The sequence below is a fragment of the Microtus oregoni genome, unplaced genomic scaffold, assembly GCF_018167655.1.
Source record: "Microtus oregoni isolate MIOR12 unplaced genomic scaffold, Mior012 000012F_ref0000307, whole genome shotgun sequence".
Taxonomy (NCBI): Eukaryota; Metazoa; Chordata; class Mammalia; order Rodentia; family Cricetidae; genus Microtus; species Microtus oregoni.
The window spans coordinates 13,906,401-13,927,465 of NW_024543071.1; the positions used below are offsets into that span (position 1 = coordinate 13,906,401).

Below are 21,065 nucleotides of genomic sequence, written 5' to 3' on the forward strand. Positions count from 1 at the left end.
GGGCAAGACTTCTGGCATGGACCTCTGACCTCCATATGTGCATAGATGGGCACACACACGTGCCACATAAATCTTTTTGTTCTTCGAGATAGGGTTTCACTGCGTAAGAGCTCTGGCTGTCCTGGAACTTGCTTTGTGGACCAGGTTGGTCTTGAACTCAGATATCCACCTGCCTCTGCCTCCCGAGTGCTGGATTAAAGACATGCATCACTGACCAGCAGCTTCTTTTAAATACAGGGATTCTGGGATCAAACTCTGGTCCTCATGCTTGAAAGGCAAATACTTTGTCCAACCAAGCTATCTCCCAACCCTCTTTTTTGTTTCTGAGACAGGGTATCAGTATGTAGCCCAGGCTGACCCACCTCAGCCTCCTGAGTGCTGGGATTACAGGCATTTACCGTTATGCTCACCGTGTAAAATGCAGGTCCTGTCCTCTCACTCTGGCTTCAGGTGACTAGTGGCAACTCGTTAAAAACAGGAGATAAAAAAGTAGTCAGGAACAAGCAACCTGTGAACAAATGACGCTTTCCTCAGGAAACCAATAGAAACCACAGAACACAAACCACGCTGGTAGGATTAATACCTTTTAATTTCTCATATTACTAGCATCTTACAGTAAGTGTGGGGGCCAAGAGGGGATGGTGGGTCAGAGAGAGGAAAGTGTCTTTTCAGTTCCTTGATCTACTGAAGCACGTGCTAGGATGAGTTCAGTATCAGCATCATGTCCTTATCAGCACAGCTTGCGATGACGTGGGTGGGGACAGGACAGACACTGTATAGCTCTGGTGGAAGTGAGCAGAGACAGGGAAAATCCTGCATCAAATTTGGCACACGAGGCAGACAGGACACGTGGATGATGCAGTTGGGTGCACCAGGAGCTGACTTTCCAGACTGCCTCTTTGGATCAGGGGAGGAGTGTGCATACACCTGAACTCTGAGTTTCTGTCTTTCCTTAGGGGGATCAACACCCACCTACTGCAGCAATGCAACACTGTTGGAGAAAGACTCTTGAGAGATTTTTTTTTTTAATATTTGCTGGTGGTGTTGATTGACCAGAAGTGTTTGTTTATTTTTTCACTTTTGGGCAGTAGCATTGTGTCTGGTGATAAAATATCCTATATGTAGCACTCTTATTAAAAAGCGAGGCCTCTTGACGCCCTAGACTAACAGGAAGGGGACTATAGATTTGAGGGCAAGGGTATGAAAAAGCTAATTCTATACCACTACACGGCAACCAACACAGAGGAGACCTTGGTCTTTCCCACTCAGAGACGTACTCCCCTCCTGTACTTACGCTACTAAGTCTAAGGTTGGCTTAAGCACAGCATAGACTACTATCACTGTGCTTCTAAAGTTAAAGTGAAAAGCTACAACATTTAAGGTAGGTTTCCCCCCCCCCCCAATTAAGTGGATTTGGGCAAGCTGAAAGCTTAAAATCTAGAGATCCTTTTTATTTTTTAGGAAGACCTTACAATCAATCACTGCTGTTATTATCTTTTTCTCTTTCTTTAAGCTACAAATGTGAAAGGACATGAAATGGGCGAGGAGAAGTCATTCCACAGATCACAGAAATGTCAGCATGCATCTACTCTTACGCACAGAGCAAAGAGCGCAAAGGGAGGAAGCTCTACAAGAGTTTAGGGACGCTACACTAGCCTTTCCCCTCCTCTTGGGTGGAAGGAAAGGAAATAAGGAATGGAGGGGAGGAAGGAATGTGCCCATGAGAGAACAACCTGTCATGTGTGACTCAGCTGTATCAGCGGGGATGGGGTGATGGGGTCTGGACCACTGGCTTATCCTTGGCAGTGATTTTGTTTTAGGCATCTACAGTAAGAATCTATAGCTGGGTACTGCGGGGGATAGTGGATAAACATAGGTTTCCATTTCAGCTCACAGCGAATGATGACCAGAATTAGCACCTTCCTCTGCACCCGAGTCATCTGTCACTGTGAAGCCCGAGCTGTGGGTGAGAAAGCAGTGTTCTCAGGGAACTCCTCTGACTGCTCCAGGACTGCAGTTTGCCCATAGCGGGTGGCTTTTCTACCGGAGAAAGTAAGGATTCAGTACTAAATGTGACATTGAAGCCTTAGAGACATTCTATAGTGGTGACTGGTGCTGCGGTTCAGAAGAAAGCTGTGGACAAGTCAAGTGCATTCCCTCTAGGCGCTAACTTTTTTTTTTTAAGTAATGGAATTACATTTTTTGGCTTGAAATGATGCTTTCTTCTATATTTGACTTCTCGGTTTTCTTCGTAGATATTACTGTTTCCTCCAGTGTTTCTTCAAAACTTTCCCCTATCTTAGATGTTTTCTCAGAGGTTTCCTTAGAAGCCCCTTCCTCTTCTTCCTCCTCTTCCTTTTTAAGGGACAGCCCAGTGGATAAGGCTTTGGGGGTTGCAGAACTAAGGATTCTAGGAGGGAGCAGATAACTTGGGTTGGGAAGTGGATTCAGCCCTGAAATGCTTAATCCACTGGTGCTAAATCGGGTCTCTTCACCTTCCAGCAGTTTCCTGTAAGTTCAACAGAGAAAAGCTCTCAGGAATCAGGTTGTTAATTTTGTTTAAAGAACTTAACTTTCATTTTAGAGGCTCCAAAGAACACCGCAGCTTCTTCTTGAGACTGAGGCCAGTAATGCTGCATTGAGCTGGAGATTAGCACTCCTGTGGATTCTTTCCCTGCCCTCCCTCCAATATCAGTAATGCTGCATTGAGCTGGAGATTAGCACTCCTGTGGATTCTCTCCCTGCCCTCCCTCCAATGTCAGTAATGCTGCATTGAGCTGGAGATTAGCACTCCTGTGATTCTCTCCCTGCCCTCCCTCCAATATCAGTAATGCTGCATTGAGCTGGAGATTAGCACTCCTGTGGATTCTCTCTCTGCCCTCCCTCCAATATCAGTAATGCTGCATTGAGCTGGAGATTAGCACTCCTGTGGGTTCTCTCTCTGCCCTCCCTCCAATATCAGTAATGCTGCATTGAGCTGGAGATTAGCACTCCTGTGGATTCTCTCCCTGCCCTCCCTCCAATATCAGTAATGCTGCATTGAGCTGGAGATTAGCACTCCTGTGGATTCTCTCCCTGCCCTCCCTCCAATGTCAGTAATGCTGCATTGAGCTGGAGATTAGCACTCCTGTGATTCTCTCCCTGCCCTCCCTCCAATATCAGTAATGCTGCATTGAGCTGGAGATTAGCACTCCTGTGGATTCTCTCTCTGCCCTCCCTCCAATATCAGTAATGCTGCACTGAGCTGGAGATTAGCACTCCTGTGGATTCTCTCTCTGCCCTCCCTCCAATATCAGCGTTGTTTTAAGTATTGTCAAAGGAAACCTATCACATTCACAAACTGTTTTCCTGCAGGGAAACATACAACCCTCCCTTGGCCACATTAGATACCCACTTTTGGCAATTAGAGTCTACAAAGCTCTAGAGAGAAGTAATTTCCCTAATTAACACCTTAACTGTAATGGGGTAAGGAAGTGAGAAGTCCACAGAGGAACAGGAAACTAACTGCCAAGTCCAGCCCACACTCAAGATTTGTGCCTTTTCCATGTATGAAGGTATGAGGGGAATGAGCCAAGCCATGACAGCCGCTACTCCACAACTTCAGGTACCAGTCTCTACTCAGCCTAGACTACACGGTACCAGATCAGAGTGGCCTTTGTCTTGTTTCTCACAACCCTAATAGAGTTTTGTTGTTGCTTCTTTATTTGTTCTTTTGCTTTTGGAGACAGGGTCCCATATAGTCCTGGTTGGCCTTGGTATATAGCTGAGGCTGGTCTTTAACTCCTTACTGTCTTTTGTTTTTTCTTTTGGTTTTTAAAGACAAGGTTTCTCTGTAGCATTGGAGCCTGTCCTGAAACTCACTCAGGTAGACCAGGCTGGCCTCGAACCACCTGCCTCTGCCTCCCAAGTGCTGGGATTAAAGGTGTGTGTCATCATCGCCTGGCTGTATTTTGATTTTTAAAGATTAATTTTAATAGTGTGTGTGTGTGTGTGTGTGTGTGCGCGCGCGCGCGCGCGCGTGCGAGCGAGCAAGTACAGATGCTTGGGGAGGCCAGAGGCATATTCCCCTGAAGCAAGTTATAGGCAGTTGTGAGCCACTTAATGTGGGCGCTGAGAGTCAAACTTGGGTCCTCTGTAGAGCAGTATGCCTTAACCACTAAGCCATCTCTCCAACCCCAACTCCTATTTTTGTTTTGTTTTGTTTTTGTAGACAGGGCTTCTCTGTGTGTCCCTGGCTGTCCTGGAACTTGCTCTGTAGTCCAGGCTGGCCTCGAATTCACAGAGATCCACCTGCCTCAGCCTCCCTAGTGCTGAGATTAAAAATGTGTACCACCATGCCAGATTCTAATCCCTATTTTTAAATTTAGATCTTTCATTTTGATCTTTAGAAGCCTGCATTACCTTTTAAGTGCCCAGCAGAGGTATGTAGAATATTCCGGGACTAGCAAGGTGAAGCTAGGATATATTCAAGAGGGACTGAAGGGTCAGCTCGCCTGACTGGTTAGTGATGCTCTCTCCATCCTCCCTCATTGGTCAGAAACAGATCACATGGAACCACTTCTGTAGTAACATTGCCCCCAGGGGAGCACATGCTTTGCTAGGGTAAACGTGGTCTTTTGTGTACCTGTAAGCCGCTATCTCAATGTCAAGGGCCATTTTGACATTGAGCAAATCCTGGTATTCCCGAAGATGGCGAGCCATCTCACTCTTGGTGTTTCTTAGGTCATTCTCCAGCTGCCCAATGCTATCCTGGAAAGAACATATCCAAAATATTTAGACCAAAGTAGCAAAAATTCATTGACATTTCTACAAGGCAGGATCTCAACCCCGACTACATGTTAAAATTATGTAAGGAACTGATAGAATACTTACACAGCAATCTGTGTCCAGCCTAGATTCGGTTTTGTCTGCTCTGGAGTAGGGGCTCAGCACTTGCATTTTTTCCCTTTAAGGTCCTTGGGAAATTTAGATGCATGTTGACAGTTGGGAACTTTACCAAGGGACACATGAGGTCATAAATCCCTCCTTGACTGTGTAAATTTGTGTGTATGTGTTTGCATGTCAGTGAATGTGAGTATAGGTACCCACAGAGGTTAAGAGATACTCTGGAGCAATAGTTACAAGCAGTTGTGAGCCACCTGACGTAGGTGCCAGGAACTGACTCCAGGTCCTCCAAAGGAGCAGTACACACTCTAACCACTAGTCCTATAGATGATAAAAATTTAATGTTGGGTAGATAGTTGTACATTTCTCAAAGCAGCAGCTTTTAAAAAAATGACAATTTTTAATTTTTGTACATTTATTTATTGATTTGTTTAGGTTTAGGTCAGTACACTCCACGGTGAGTCTGAGAACAAACAACAAACAATATAAAGTTTCATGGAAACTACACATTCCTAGCAGGGCGTGGCGGAGCATGCCTATAGAGCAGGCTTTAAGTTCAATCCTAGCTTAGACTACACAGGGAAACCTTTCTCACAAAATGGAATAAAAAACATATTCCTGGCCCTACCTAAGAAATACTGAATCCATTTCTTCAGGAGTGGTCAGAGAATTGCTGAAAACGCTGCTCTTGGTCTTGGTGTGTGTGTGTGTGTGTGTGTGCCACTAGGGATGTGTGGAACGAGAGGACAACTTGTAGAAGTTGGTTCTGTCTTCCTGTTAGGTAGGTCCTAGGGAGGAATGTGGAGTCTGGATACCAACTCAGGCTGTCAAGCTTGGTGCTAAGTCTTCACCTGCTGAGCTATCTTTCAAACAACCCTCAACATGATAATTTATATAAAACCATTTTACAGTGGCAAATACCACTTATTATTTGGACATGAAACATAGTCTTTCTCAGCAATCAAGTGTTGTGAAATGATGTTATTTTTCTGTGATTTCATGTCTGTTATCTTTCAGATATATTTGGGGTGTTTATTTCTACCCTAACAGTTCCAGAGAGCAGTGTCTGTCTTGATGTTGCAGTTTATTGCTCGTCTCTGTCCTGAAAAGTGCTCTGACAGGCGCTAGGCATTCTTGACAATGCCTGACTCTAGTGTTCTCCCATCTCTATCCTTCTACAGGCTTGAAACCCAAAAAAGGAATCATTTCTTTTGATAATCATGTTAAGAATGTTGGGCTGAGGGTATCAGGGGGGCCAACTTCTCAATATGTGGTTTAGAGGTAGATGTTTGTCTCATCAGCAGCTTAATTCAATTGTTTATTAAAAACTTTATTTCACGACTGTCTTCAGAATGAGAGGCTGCTAGGGTGCTGAGTTCTAGATAGGTGAGGGTTTCTTGCTCTTGTTTTACATCTCACATGGCTATGGAGCAGAGTCGACAAAAAGCGTAAGCCAGCCTCTTCCAGGAACTGGGGAACTGCTGACCGCCTGTGGGTCACTCAGCTCTGGTCTCTTTGTTTGTACACTCCTCCCCGCACTGGGCTGTCTTGCTGCCCTTCACAAGGCCTCCAGCGTGAAATGTGAGCAGAGTGCTGCAGTCTGCCCCCTCCCCCAACCATGCAGCTGCAGGAGAGGAGAGAGGCGGCATTCCCTGCTCCAGCTGGGACTCTCCTGGAGCAGCGAAGCATCTGGCCCAGGGTTGGAAGGAGGCAGGTGGGGAAGAAGACAAAGCATGATCAGCCTAGCGTGTGCAGTGAAGAAGAGGAACAGCGATGTGCCCGTTTCCTCTTTGGGAGTGGAAGGGGAGACCTCAGCCAAACAAGCCAGAGTGCAGGCCACACAGAACCACGGCTGTGCATAATCATCTAGCTAGGGAGAGAGGATTTTAATGTATGGTCACCTGCAGGACACATGTCCTTATTCTCACTCCTATCGTTGCTGTACCCTTGTCTTCTGTCACCCTCTGAAATCCTATCTTATGAGAAAGTGTGACTTAGGTCAGTACACTCCAGTCAGTCTGAGAGCAAACAACAAACAGAGTTTCACAGAAACTGCACATTCCCAGCAGGGCGTGGCGGGGCATGCCTATAGAGCAGGCTTTAAGTTCAGTCCCAGCTTAGGCTACACAGGGAAACCCTGTCTCACAAAATGGAATAAAAAACATATTCCTGGCCCTACCTAAGAAATACTGAATCCATTTCTTCAAGAGTGGTCGGAGAATCTCTCTTAAAAAGCTGCTCCTTGGTCGTGGCGTGCCATGGGGTTTAGATCGCCAATTTAAATTTCTTCCTATAAAGAAGCTATTGTGGTGGCCCGGGTGACAGCGACAGGGTGAGATGGGGGCAGGTGGAACCACTTTAGAGAATGAATCCTAATTTCAGAAATGGATCTATTAAGCTATAGATTTATATGTAGCCACGGCTGCTTCCGGTCTCTCGAGGGCCAGACCCTGCCAGCTAAGTAATTAGGCTGGTCTCCAATCTCATACTGGAGAAGAGGGTAGCCTTGGCTTATCTCCCTGGAGAACATTAACCAGCAGTGATCTTGACTGCTCAGCAAGGTCTTTCAAGGAAAGCTTTGGCTTTCTAAGACGCTCCACATTACAGGACCGAAAGCCCTTTGAGATGGCCTCTGCACGGCCTTAGTAATGTCTGAGGTTCTAATGGCAGTGCCCCAGCTATGCGGGGACCAGGAAATGTTCCCTGTCAGAGACGAAAGGAATGCCTTGTTCTTCTCTGCAAAGCATGGCCACCGTGGGCCTGTACGACAGCAGCCCCAGTTCTTCCTATTGTGTGCCTACCATGTCACCTTGAATCACTCTTTGTCCTTTTGAAAGGACGTTAAGCTTTCTGTCTTCTGATAGGCTATCAACTCTCTGGGGCAAGGAAAAGGACTTTAATGGGCTGAAAGCTCACATAGGAAAAATGTGCTCACTGTGAAACTCTGAACCAGAAGGGAAAGAGCACTTCCCGTCACTACTGTGGTGCAATGGAGGATGGGTACAGGGCAGGAAGACAATGGTCTCAGTGAGGAGGCTCTCCACCTCCACCAGCATGAAGGTTGCTGGAAAACAAGCAGGGGTGGCAGGCAGTGTTTGCAGGCTAAACTGTGAGCCCCACCCCAGCATTAGGACCCAAGGGGGTAGGAAATAGCTTTGTGTTGTTTTGTCTCCTCCACTCCCTCAGCAGGTCACTGAGGCTCTCCAGGCTAACGCTGACGGGGACAGTGCTGCAGACTGCAGGTTCTCATTCCTTTTGTTTCCTGGACGTGTCTGGACGACACTACTATTTTCCAACACAGAACGCCTGTATTTTAGAGCTAATAAGCCAGACAAAATCATCACCACCTCTTAGCTTAATTGGGCTTTGCTCTGCCATCCTTTTGCTTATTCTGACAGTTTGGGGGTAAGTTACCCCTTTTTGTAGAAATATTGGGCTAGTCCTCAAGAAGACTACCTAATTCAACATTTGAGGCTCCTGGAAGAAAAGACATCTTAATTAAGTATAATTGATTGATTGATTCAGATCATCCAAGGCCTGGGACACATACTGAAAAGCTCAACTTACATATTTTGTAGCAAAACAAGAATATTTATTTGAATAATACTATGCATCAAACTAACCAAACAGACATTTCAAACGGGCCTTTTCCCTTTATGCAAGGGGGTTGTTTGTAATGGCCAGTATATACCTTTTATCAATAATTCTTCAGCTTCTTAATAAAATAGTACTTTTGAAATATTATGCCATTTTTTAGTTCTATTTTTAGTGATGTTTCCCCAACACATTAATTTTTATCAAATGTAAAATTCAATTCCAGCTAGAATAACTTCAAGTTTCTGAATTTATAGACATTCTATTCAAAAGAGCTCTTATTGTTCCTTGTACTTAAGCCATGTAGTTTTGTATCTTTCTACATTTTTCACCAATCTTGTCTTCTTACTCTGTGCCCTTTGGGGACACAGCCCAGAATGTCCAGTGTAGAGAAACTGAGGACATGGTGGCCTTTGTTGGGAAGAAACAGCCAATCAATACCTTCACAGAGCTTATAGAGCAGGGAAAGATGGGGGGAAAATGTCACCTCTAACAAAGAAACCATCTCTGTAATTTGCCACATGCACTTAAGCTGAAAAAATATTAAGGTAATGGGGCCTTTCAAGTGGGACTGCACAGCTGTGGAGCAGATTAAATGGTTTTTGTTAAGTGCTAAGCCATCCATGGAGGCGAAAACTGATGCTGTCTACAAGATGAACTTTAACTTTAGGAAGCCAAGACTGATTGTATTATAGAACAAAAAAAAAAAAAATGAAGCAGTTAATTGCCCGGAGGCCCAGAGATTCCTAACTGGGACAGCTTGGAAACATCAAAGCAGGAGACATTTCGAGGCGGGAGGGGATCAGCACCGCGGACAGCGCCCCACCATTCTCCCTGCGGATCTGGCTCCGTACTTTCTTAGAACTGTCAGAACTGTCAGAAGGTGGACAAGGGAGCCGCGCGCGTGCAAGTGCGTGTCGCGGGTTCGGGAGGGGCGGTAAGGGTGGGGCAAGGCAGTTGTCACTGGCTTAATTATGCCAGTAGGCACTCCTTTGTAGAGCAAAACTCAAGAAAATGAGCCCAGTTCTCAACCGTAAAGCAGACCATGCTCTATAAACATCAATTCTAAGGCTCAGAAAAGCCCTTTCAGAGCTAACTAGACAAACCAGACAGGACCACTCGGAGGTTGTGACCTTGCCCTTCTGGGCTCGTCAGAGGGGTCGGGATTGTTCTGCTAGTGTGTTTATACGCTTGGTGACAGGAAGACACGGTTAGATGTTTCGGACTCCCCAAGACATTGAAGATTCCTTTGTTAGAAGAGTTCAGACGAGAGACTGGGGGTGAGTATTGTAGTTTGGTGTTACAGCATATACCTAGCATATGCATGAACACTTGAGTTCGGTTCCTACAACTCCCCCATCACCAAACTAGAGTGCAAAGACATTAAGGGCTTGAAAGGGCTTCCAGGCACATCCAGTGGAGGCTGCATGCATGGGACCGTGATTTTTTTTTTGTTTGTTTGTCAACACCTCCAGCCAACACTCCTCTCTCCTCCCTTCCCCTCTCCCGGTTTCCTCAGGACCCCAGTGTACAGGGAGTGCGCGGAAATGGACTGGGCACTCTTCCCTAGCAGGCAGCCCTTACCTGATAGCCGGCCACCTCAGCGCTGTGCCGCTCCTCCAGTTCCAAGATCTGCCTCTCCAGGGACTCATTGGCCCCGCGCAGACCCTCGATCTCAATGGTACGAGCTTGAAGCTGGCGCCGGTATTCGTGGATCTCCTCTCGGCTGGCTCGGATGGCTTCAGTGCTGCGCGCCGCCTGCTCGTTCAGGTTGGCGAACTTGGATTTGTACCACTCCTCGGCTGACTGCAGGTTCTTAGCGGCCAGGGACTCGTACTGGGCGCGGATCTCCCGGAGCGCCGAACTCAGGTCCGGTTTCGCCACAGACACGTCCACCTCGGCGGCGGCCTGCGACGACGCCTGCAGCGTGGCCAGGAGCTCGGCCACCTCCTCGTCGTGCACCTGGCGCACGAAAGCCAGCTCGTCGAGCAGCGACTCCACCTTCTTCTCCAGGTCCAGGCGGGCCAGGGTGGCGCCGTCCACGTCGCGCTGCTGCGCCTTCAGGGCGCGCTCGGCGCCTTCGCGCCCGCGGCTCTCCTCCTCGCAGCGCGCCCGCAGCCGCTGCACCTCCTCGGCCAGCCCGTCGCGCTCCAGCAGGGCCTGCGCCCGCGCCGAGCTCGCCTCCTCCAGCTGCGCGCGCAGCTCGCGCAGCTCGCGCTGGAAGAGCTCGCCGACGCGCGACGGCTCGGCGTGGCGCTGTCGCAGCGCCGCTAGCTCGGCCTCGAGCGCGCGGTTCTGCGTCTCCAGCTGGTGCACCTTCTCGATGAAGACGGCGAAGCGGTCGTTGAGGCCCTGCAGCTGCTCCTTCTCGTTCGTGCGGATGATCTTGTACTCGTTGGTGCGCGCCGCCGCTTGGCTCAGGTCCAGCCCGTCAGAGGCGGGCAGCCGGCGGTAGGCCAGGCCCAGGCCGAGAGACGAGGCCGAGGAGCAGGCGGCCGTGGAGGCCACATTGCTGCGGGACAGCGACTGCGAGCGGAAGCTGCCCGAGCCTCCCGGCCCGGAGAGGCGCGTGGACAGGCGCGAGCCGTCCCCGAACACCTTGCGGTAGGAGGAGGCAGAGCACAAGTAGTGCTCCGATCCGAAGCTCATGGTGCCGGGGTCGGGGCCGGGCGCACGGCTGCGGCGGGACCTGGCGAGGACGAGAAGGTGCGGCGGAGGCTGGGCGCGGCGGGGCGGTATGCGGGGCTTTTAAGGCGCGGGGCTGGGGCGACGCGCTGGGGGCGGAGCTTCAGTTCCCGACCTAGCGGGGAGAGGGAGGGGAGCCTGCGGGGGCGGGGGTGCGCAGTGCCACCGCAGCTGCGCGCCACCGACCTGGGCTGTCTGCGTGAGAGCCCCTCCCTGTCCGCAGCGCCTGTACCCCAAGAATCTGCTTTGGAAAAGACCAGAGGGGAGCGGGTCTCCCCAAACAGCCTGGACTTTCTAGCCCGAGAGCACTCAGCGCTCTGATGGCTTCAAAGCCTGTCCTTCCTTTTGCCTTTATTCCTTAAGGAGAGTAGGTTTTCTGAAAGGTGTCCCCTCATCCGCACCACAGAGTTCTCAAGGGTGAGGCCCCCCTTTTTCTTTCTTTTTTTTTTATTTTTGTTGCCCCTCCCTCCCCAGGGGGAGCGGACATCCCTTTATCTCCCGTCTTCGGGGGTCTCCTGGGGCTCAGCGGGGAAAGCGGATCCACTCCAGAGAGCATCCCACAGCTCCGCAGCCCCAGGAGACTGGAGGAATCGCCGAAAGCTTGAGATGCTCGGGGTCATCCGTGAAGAACAGGAGCCCGAATTCCCGAGGGTGCGGTGCGAAGGGTTACAGAGAGGGAAAGGGGCCAAGCCTGGAAAAGGACAAAGCGCTGAGAATTAGCAGGGTTCCTCTCTAGGCCTCTACCTATGGCGCATGCCAGGACCGCGGATTGGTAGAAAGGAGGGTACAGGCTTTGGTTAAACAAACAAACAAAAAAAGCACATTAGATCTTAAAACGTTTCAAAAATGGGTTTTGGCCAGGAGATTTCACCTAAAATGAAACTGATTGATGTTGACATTTTAATGCCTGCCCCCCGCCCCTGCCACTCTTTAAAATGGGAGTGAAGGTGACCACAGTGGGTGGAAGTGAGGTGCCCTTTGTTTAAGTGAGCTGCTCTCCACGGTCCCCGTCACTTTCCAGACTCACGTTTCATATCTCTAGCCCTGTATGTATTTGAAATTCTATTCTGAATTAGACAGGAGAGCCGTTTTCTGTGGAAATTAGTCTTTGAACCAAAGACTCAATTCCAGGAATGAACCGGAAGAGCACTGCTGGCAGAACTGACCTCCCTCACTACACAGTAAGGACAGAGTCTGAAAGATGAAGTAAGGATAGATTGCCTCAGTTTACCATCCAGCCTATGCACCACTCAGGGGAATGTGAAGCATTTTGCTCTGTAGTTCAGGATTCCAGACTTCTGTTTGTTTGCTTGTTTTGAGACAGCTTTCTCATTCTGCTCCCCCAGTAGCTCAGGTTGGTCTAGTGCTTGCTCTAGAGTCTAAGCTGGCCTTGAACTCCTGGCAGTCCTCCTGCCTCCTCCCAGACTAACATTTTATCAGTGTGGCCCACCACAGCTGGCTCCTACTGCCTTTTTTGATCTTGGAGTTCTAGGACAGATTTGTTTCACTTTGTGGGAGGGCTGTATCACTGGGACAGGATCCTAACGGTAAGAGGAAGACTTCTATGAGACTTCAGAGCACACCCCTGGCTCTGTGCCACAGCCGTTCTGGTTCCTTATCATTCACTGAAGGCCTGAGCTAAAAGCAATTCTGGGCTATTTTGGGCTCTGAAAGACTGGGAAGAGGATACTGGAAGAATATTAACCCTGGTGAAGAATTACTGCCTGTCAGTCACAGTGCCCACGCCTGTGTAGTTTTCCTTCCTAAGACAGCTGCCACTCCTGTCTTATGGTTAAGCCACTGAGGCTCAGGAATAGCACGTGTGCCCAAGGCCACCAACAAGCAAAGGCATACTTTATTTCCTCAGTACATAATGCCTCTTAGTGCAATGGAACTCTTGTCTCTTTGTCAGACAGGACAGGGCTGAGTGGGCTTCAAAGAATTTTGGCTATTAACAAAAGATCAGGTTTATAATTAAAGAATGCTGGGCTCAGTCGGAGATGATGTGACCCTCTTTCACTTACCCTGTAAGAGCAGCAGCACCTACCTCTACTGGATGGTGGAAGGCTGGCTGGATGCATGTGGCTGGGCTCTGTATTCTGCTTCTGGATAAGGAGTTTCTTTTCATCAACATTTTCAAAAAATATGTATGAGTGTGCACATGCGCCACTTATGTTCCTGAAGAGGGTGTCAGAGTCCCTGGAACTGGAGTTACAGACAGATGTGAGCCACCACCATGTGGGTGCTGGCAATTGAACCTGGTCCTCTGGAAGAGCAGAAAGTGCTCTTAACCACTGAGCCATCTCTCCAGCTTCATCACCATTTTTCCCCCAGGGGGATGCTGCTCCACTCCACAACAAATGGCATGAGCAGGATTCAAAGACTGTAGGAAACCATCACATTTTTCACAGGCTTCTAGAATGCTTTGGGAGAAGGTACAGCCAGCCCTGATTGTGGTACCAGCCTGGCTTGCACGACTGTAGAAAGTAGAAACACAGTTAGAGCTTCCTTTGCACTCTAGTTCCAATCTCACTTCATTCGTGTCTCTTGAGACTACTAGATCATCTGATGTTCTGGTTGGAATTCTGCTTTTCTTTTCCTTTCTGTCCTTCAATACAAGCAGTGCCCCAGAGACACAGATGTGCCTAGACCAGAAGAAAAATGAAACAAAAGACTTAAAACCCAGCCAACAGGCAGTGCTCATGAGGAATCGGGGTGGGCTACATTTTGCACCTTATTAACAGCTTACTTAAATTCTCCCTTGCATCTTCTGCCTCCCTTCCTGGGCATCCCGCTCTAGCCAGGTTTAGGCTTTAACAGTGTCAACACAGGAATATCCTACGGGAGTTATCTTGGCTGCACATCCGTCCATAGCTCCTCCCAGCTGGCCAGGTCTCCTGAGGGAGTACCCTGGCTGTTCCAGGCTCAGGTCTTCCTCTTCCTGTCAGCACTCAGGCCATGGAGCTGTGGGTCAGCCATCCTCCTTCTCCCTCGTGCCACATCCTTCTCAGTCTCTGTGGCTTTTGGCAGGCTGACTGTTCTCCTTGGCTTCAATTACAGATTTCTGCACTTCCCATGAGCTCTGGTTTTTACATAGTAGGTTTTCCAGAGTTAGGTAGACATTTGCTGAAGATGTTTTGCTAAGAGATCTACATTTGTGTCATGGTTCTTCTTAGCCATGTGACCTTGAACATATTACTACTGTTTGCTGAACTTTATCTATAAAACTGTCCACGTGAATCATCTTCAAACTTGGCTGATCTTTAGGACTACCTAAAAACTTAATATCATATCTTCAGGCTTCACCCAAGACCATCTTCTCAGTGGGTCTCATTTATCTCTCCAGAGGTTGCTGGGTGGTTTGTTGAGATTATGTGTACCAAGTGGATATCTCAAAGCTTGCTGTGTGACTATTCAGTAAACACTGAGATCAGAATTATCAGCTCCATTCATTCAACAAATAGTCGCTGAATGTTTACTATGTGCCAGGTACTGGAGCAGGTGCATAAAGGACTGGGGTGGGGTTGGGGAGGTTGAAATCAATGGCCTCACCTGTGACAATGAGTTGTAACTTGATGTTTCTGCTTTCCACCACCCTTTGGGTATCTAGTGCCTCATGAACGTTGCTGGCCACTGTTGATCTAAAGTAAGCTGACCTAGGGTGCTGTAGCACATGCCTGCATTCTCAGCTGTTATGGAGGCTAAGGCAGAGGAGTCACTTGGGTTTAGGAGTCACGCAGGGCTAGCCTGAGTGACAGAGTGAGATTCTTTGTCAAAATGTAAATAAGCAGAGCAAGTGGTGTATGCCTTTAACCCCAACATGTAGGAGACTAAGACTGCAGGGCTCTGAGTTCAGTAAGCCTGGGTTATATGGTAGGTTGAAGGCCAGCCTGGACTATGTATTGAAACCTTGCCTCAAACCACCCTAAGTAAGTAAGTAAATAAATAAATAAGCAATCTCCCTCTGGAGCCACCTTCCCCACTTTTTGATCTTGATTTAAGCTATCTTTGTCCCTCGATTTATGTGATTCTCTTTTCCTGGGAATTCTTCCCATGCTCTTACTATCCATGATTGCACTCAGAGAGATCTGCCTGCCTCTGCCTTCCAAGTGTTAGGATTCAGGGCATGTGACACCATATCCAGCTGAAATACAGTTTTTTAATGTTAAATTTTATTTACAATTTTTTTATTCTTCTTGTGCAGCAGTTAAAAAAATGTTATAATCTTAATGTAACTATGAGCCATGGATGGTTGACTCACCGAACAAGCTGTCAATAGCACAGCAAGAGCAGATGAAACTTTATTTTTTAAAATTAATTTTATTTTGATAATATATCATTGTTGTTAGTCTTAAGGTTTCAATTGCTATAAAGAAACATTACAACCACAGGAATGCTTATAAAAAAATTTGTGGTGGCTTGCTTACAGTTAAGAGGTTTAGTCCATTATCATCATGGCAGGATGGTGATGAGATCATGTGGTGTGCAGGCAGACATGGTGCTAGAGAGGTAGTTAAGAGTTCTACACTTTGACTAATAGGCAACAGGAAGTGGTCTGTGTCATTGGGCATGGCTTGAACATATATGAGACCTCAAAGCCTGCCTCCACAGTGTCAGACATCCTACACAAGACCACACCTACTCCTACAAGGCCACAGCTCCCAATGGTGTTATTCCCTTTGGGGGCCATTTTCTTTCAAACCGCCTCATTCCACTCCCTGGACCCCAAAGGCTTGTAGCCATATCACAGTGCAAAAATACATTCAGTCCAACCTCAAAAGTTTCCATAGTCTATTACAGTCTCAATAATGTTTGAAAGTCTCTTCCGAGATTCCTGCAGTCTCTTAACCGCAGTCCCCTGTAAAATCAAAATCTAAAAACAGATCACATACTTCTAACATATAATGGTATAGGATATGCATTGCCATTCCAAATTGCAGGGAACGAAGCATAATGAGGAAATAATGGACCAATGCAAGACCAAAAACCAGCTGGGCAAACTCCAAACTCTGCATCTCCATGTCTGGTGTCCAGGTCTGTCCAGCGCTGTTGATGCAGCACACTTCTTCTCTTGGGCTGGTTCCACTCGGCTAGCAGCTCTCCTCGGCAGGGATCACAGGACTCTGGCATCTCTAACATCTTGGCGTCTTCAAGGCAATTCTGGCTTCAACTTCACGGTTTTACACAATGACCTTCCTAGGCCTCCATTCTGGGACACCCCTGACACATACCTGAGCTCAGTGACTTTTCTTAGTCATGGAGGCAAATTCCATAATCCCTTTCTCCTATTCTTGACTCTAAAGCCAGAGCCATGTGGCTGACGTTACCATGTTCTGCTGTTTGCTGAGGCTGAAACACGCTCCCCTCATTCAATTACATCTTCATCATCTTTCTGTTTTCCATGGTTTCCTTCACTACCTAAATTTCACTGTTCTGGAACTTGCTCTGTAGATCGGATTGGCCTCAAACTCACAGATCCACCCAGCCTCTGCCCATGGAGCGCTGGAATTAAAGGTGTACACCACCACACCTGGCTTTAAATTTTTCTTTAATTCCTTTTCATAAATTGGAAATTTAGCTGGGTGTGATCTTGCCCTGAGATCACCACTCCCATTATTCCATTTCTTAATCTGTCTATCTCCTTGAACACAGAATTTAGCTCCATTTCACTTTCTGGTGCTCCTTTTCTCCTTAAATTTTGCATTTTGGAATTTACACTGCTCAGCTTGCTCCTTTTCATCATAAATCTTCATTAAAGTTTCTCCTAATAATCACATGACAAATCTATACTAGACTGTTTTGAAATTTCCTCTGCCAACAGAATTACACTTTTCATTTTAGCCTCAGGCAGACTCTTCAGATAAGGGCAAAAGGCAGCTACATTCTTCATCAAAATATCACAAGAACATTCTCTAGGAAACACACTAAAATTCTTCTCTGAAACCTCTTGAGCCAGTCCTCCACAGTTCAGGTCATTCTCAGCGCTATTGTCTTCCATGTTCCTACTAGTATGGCCCATTAAGCGATGTGTAATGCATTCCACTGCTTTCCTAACTCAAAGTATCAAAGTCCTTATTACTCCAGACAAAAACAGGGTCTGGCCTATTATGGCAATACTCCAGTCCCTGATACCAACTTCTGTCTTAGTGAGGGTTTCAGTTGCTGTGAAGAAACACCATGAGCACGGCAACTCTTATAAAGGAAAACATTTCATTGTGGTGGCTCACTTACAGTTCAGAGGTTTGGTCCATTATTATCATGGTGGGAATCAAGGCAACATGCAGGCAGACATGATGTTAGAGAAGGAGCTGAAGGTTCTTACATCTTGACTCACAGGCAGCAGGAAGTGGTCAGTCTCGTTGGGCATGGCTTGAGCATATCTGAGTTCTCAAAGCCTGCCTCCACAGTGTCACACTTTCTTCAGCAAGGCCACACTTCCTATAGTGCCACTGCCTTTCAAACCATCACATTATTATTATGTATTATTGTTATTATTTGGGTTTTGAAGATATGTTTCTCTATGTAGCCTAGGCTTTCCTAGAACTAACCCTGTAGACTAGGCTGGCCTTGAACCCATAGACATCCACTTGCCTCTGCCTTCTGAGTGCTGGGATTAAAGGCGTACGCCACCACCTCCCAGCTAAAAATAATTTTTTGAGACAGGAATTTTTTGAGACTGGGTCTCTTGTAGTCCAGGCTGACTTCAAACAGATTGTATAGTGTTCAGAATGACCCTGAGCTTCTGATCCTCCTGCTTTGCAAATGCTGGAGTTATAGGTGTGTACCACCACCCCCAGTTTAGGTGGTGCTGGGGAAATCAGGGCCTTACACATGCTAAGCAAACATTCTACAAGCTCATTACACTCCCAGCACCTTTAAATTAACTTTAAGCTTAATGTACAAGTAATGGGCCGGGCGGTGGTGGCGCACGCCTTTAATCCCAGCACTTGGGAGGCAGAGGCAGGCGGATCTCTGTGAGTTCGAGACCAGCCTGGTCTACAAGAGCTAGTTCCAGGACAGGCTCCAAAACCACAGAGAAACCCTGTCTCGAAAAAACCAAAAAAAAAAAAAAGTACAAGTAATGGGTTTCATTATGGCATTTTCTTCACCCCACACTTATTCTTTGAGACAGTGTGTTGTTGCGTAGCCCAGGCTGGCCATGAGCCTTCAGTATTCCTCCTACCTCAGCCTCTCAAGTGCTGCCTGGCTCATTATGGAATTTTCTTTATATGGTGGATTATTATGGTATTTTCTTTTCTTTTTCTTTTCTTTTTTTTTTTTTTTTTTTTTTTTTTGGTTTTTCGAGACAGGGTTTCTCTGTGGTTTTTTGGAGCCTGTCCTGGAACTAGCTCTTGTAGACCAGGCTGCTCTCAAACTCACAGAGATCCGCCTGCCTCTGCCTCCCGAGTGCTGGGATTAAAGGCGTGTGCCACCACCGCCCGGCCTATTATGGTATTTTCTTAAAAAATATTTATCCAGGGTGTGTATGTGTATATATGTGTGGGTGTGCTTGTGCCATGGAGCATCTGTGAAGGTAAGAGGACAACTTTCAGAAGTTGATATCGTCCTCCCCCTTATTAAGTCAGGGTCTTTCTCATGTTTTTGCTACTGTACTGCTTATGTTGGGCTACTCATTCATAAGATTCTGAGCAATTGTTCTGTCTCTATCTCCCTGTAAGAGTGCTGGGATTAAAGATATGTGCCGGGGCTGGAGAGGTGGCTCAGAGGTTAAGAGCACTGACTGTCTTCCAGAGGTCCTGAGTTCAATTCCCAGCAACCACATGGTGGCTCACAGCCATCTGTAATGAGGTCTGGTGCCCTCTCCTGGCCTGCAAGCATACATACTGACAGAACACTATATAGACAATAAATAAATCTTTAAAAAAAAAGAAAAATAAAGATATGTGCCATCATATTGAGCGCGCACGTGTGTGTGTGTGTGTTTGAGGTAAAGTCTCATCATGCTACTCTGGCAATCCTGGAACTTGCTATGTGGACCAGGCTGGCCTCAAACTCAGAGATCTTCCCTTTCCTGACTCTGAGTGCTGGAATTAAAGGTGTGCAACACCATGCATAGTCACACTCAGCTTTTAACATGGGTTCCAGGGATTGAAAATGTGTTTTCAGACTAGTGGGGCTAGCCCCTTTATCCACTGAGCCATATGCCTGGCCTTTTGTTCTGACACTTGAATACATGAATGTCATACTTTGTTCTTATTCATTCAGCTATTGGCATCCTTAAGATTCAAATGCTACTTCCCCCTTGAAGCCTTTCTTATATCTACAATGTAAAATGCTCTGTCCCGCCTACAAACTCTCCTTTTCCCTTCCTCCTCCATCTGTACAGCCTCACTGTGCTCACATGATTCATGTTTACTTATCATCTTCTGCTGTGATTATTCTAATATAATCCCAATGATCTAATATGATCTAAGGGTTTTGTGGTGGTTTGAAAGAAGATGGCCCCCATAGACCCATAGGGAGTGGTACTCTTAGGAGGTGTGGCCTTATTGGAGAAAGCGTGCCATCATGGGGGCAGGCTTAAGGTTTCATATGCTCAAGCTATGCCCAGTATGGCGCACAGTCTCCTGCTGCCTGCAGATCCAGATGTAGGACTCTCAGCTCCTTCTCCAGCGCCGTGTTCGCCTGCACGCTGCCACGTCCCACCACGATGATAATGGACTAAACCTCTAAAATAGTAAACCAGCCTCATTCAATGCTTTCCTTTATAAGAGCTGCTGTGGTCATGTGTCTCTTCACAGCGACAGAAGCCTAACTAAGACAGGCTTCTTATACTCATGTCTTAGAAAAAAAGAAAGACAACTGCTTGTGAAAGTCTTTGGCCTGACACCAAGATTGAGATCCAGAAAGAAAACAAAATCAATAAATTTGACTTCATTAAAATTAAAAGCCTTTTCTTTTCTATTAAAGACGCTGTTAGAGAAATGAAAAGACAAGCCATAGACTGGGAGAAAGTACAAGTCACAGGAAGGGATTGGTATCTAGAATATATACAGAACTCTGTAAACATAGCAGTAAGAAAATATGTTCCAAATACAAAGTAGAGGGAGCTGGAGAGATGGCTCAGTGGTTAAGAGCATTGCCTGTTCTTCCAAAGGTCCTGAGTTCAATTCCCAGCAACCACATGGTGGCTCACAACCATCTGTAAAGAGGTCTGGTGCCCTCTTCTGGCCTGCAGACATGCACACAGACAGAATATTGTATGCATAATAAATAAATAAAAAAAAGACAAATACAAAGTAGAAAAAGTCCTGAACATCTATTTCTACCAAAGGGAACACTGAGGTGGGGAAGGGGCACATGGAGACGGCACAGCATCACCAGCTGTGGGGAAGGGGCACATGGAGACGGCTCAGCATCACCAGCTGTGGGGAAGGGACACATGGAGACAGCTCAGCATCACCAGCTGTGGGGAAGGGGCACATGGAGACGGCTCAGCATCACCAGCTGTGGGGAAGGGGCACATGGAGACAGCTCAGCATCACCAGCTGTGGGGAAGGGGCACATGGAGACAGCTCAGCATCACCAGCTGTGGGGAAGGGACACATGGAGACAGCTCAGCATCACCAGCTGTGGGGAAGGGACACATGGAGACGGCTCAGCATCACCAGCTGTGGGGAAGGGACACATGGAGACAGCTCAGCATCACCAGCTGTGGGGAAGGGACACATGGAGACAGCTCAGCATCACCAGCTGTGGGGAAGGGACACATGGAGACGGCTCAGCATCACCAGCTCTTAGGGAAATGAATGTAAAGCGAGAATGATATAACATTCCATATCCACCACAGTGGCTAAAATGAAGAATCTTCAGAACAGTTGGGAATCCAAAATGGTCCAGCTACTCCAGAGACACCTTGGTAAGGTTAGGCTAAAAAATTA

General features: G+C 47.2%; 2 protein-coding genes across 2 annotated transcripts in view; one reads left to right on the forward strand and one right to left on the reverse strand.

Moving 5' to 3' along the window:
- Positions 1-571: 571 nt before the first annotated feature.
- Positions 572-11,127, reverse strand: Ina (internexin neuronal intermediate filament protein alpha). Its single transcript, XM_041660913.1, has 3 exons — positions 10,063-11,127; positions 4,625-4,749; positions 572-2,509 (listed from the first exon to the last, which is right to left on the reverse strand). Exons 1-3 carry the CDS (start codon positions 11,125-11,127, stop codon positions 2,194-2,196), a joined length of 1,506 nt encoding a protein of 501 aa, XP_041516847.1. The 3' UTR covers positions 572-2,193.
- Nt5c2 (5'-nucleotidase, cytosolic II) overlaps positions 11,080-21,065 on the forward strand; it is a 135,779-nt gene continuing 125,793 nt past the window's right edge. Inside the window, exon 1 of the mRNA XM_041660911.1 lies at positions 11,080-11,184. Within this exon, the coding sequence (XP_041516845.1) occupies positions 11,126-11,184 (59 nt within the window). The 5' untranslated portion in view covers positions 11,080-11,125. The remainder of the gene's footprint in view (positions 11,185-21,065) is intronic.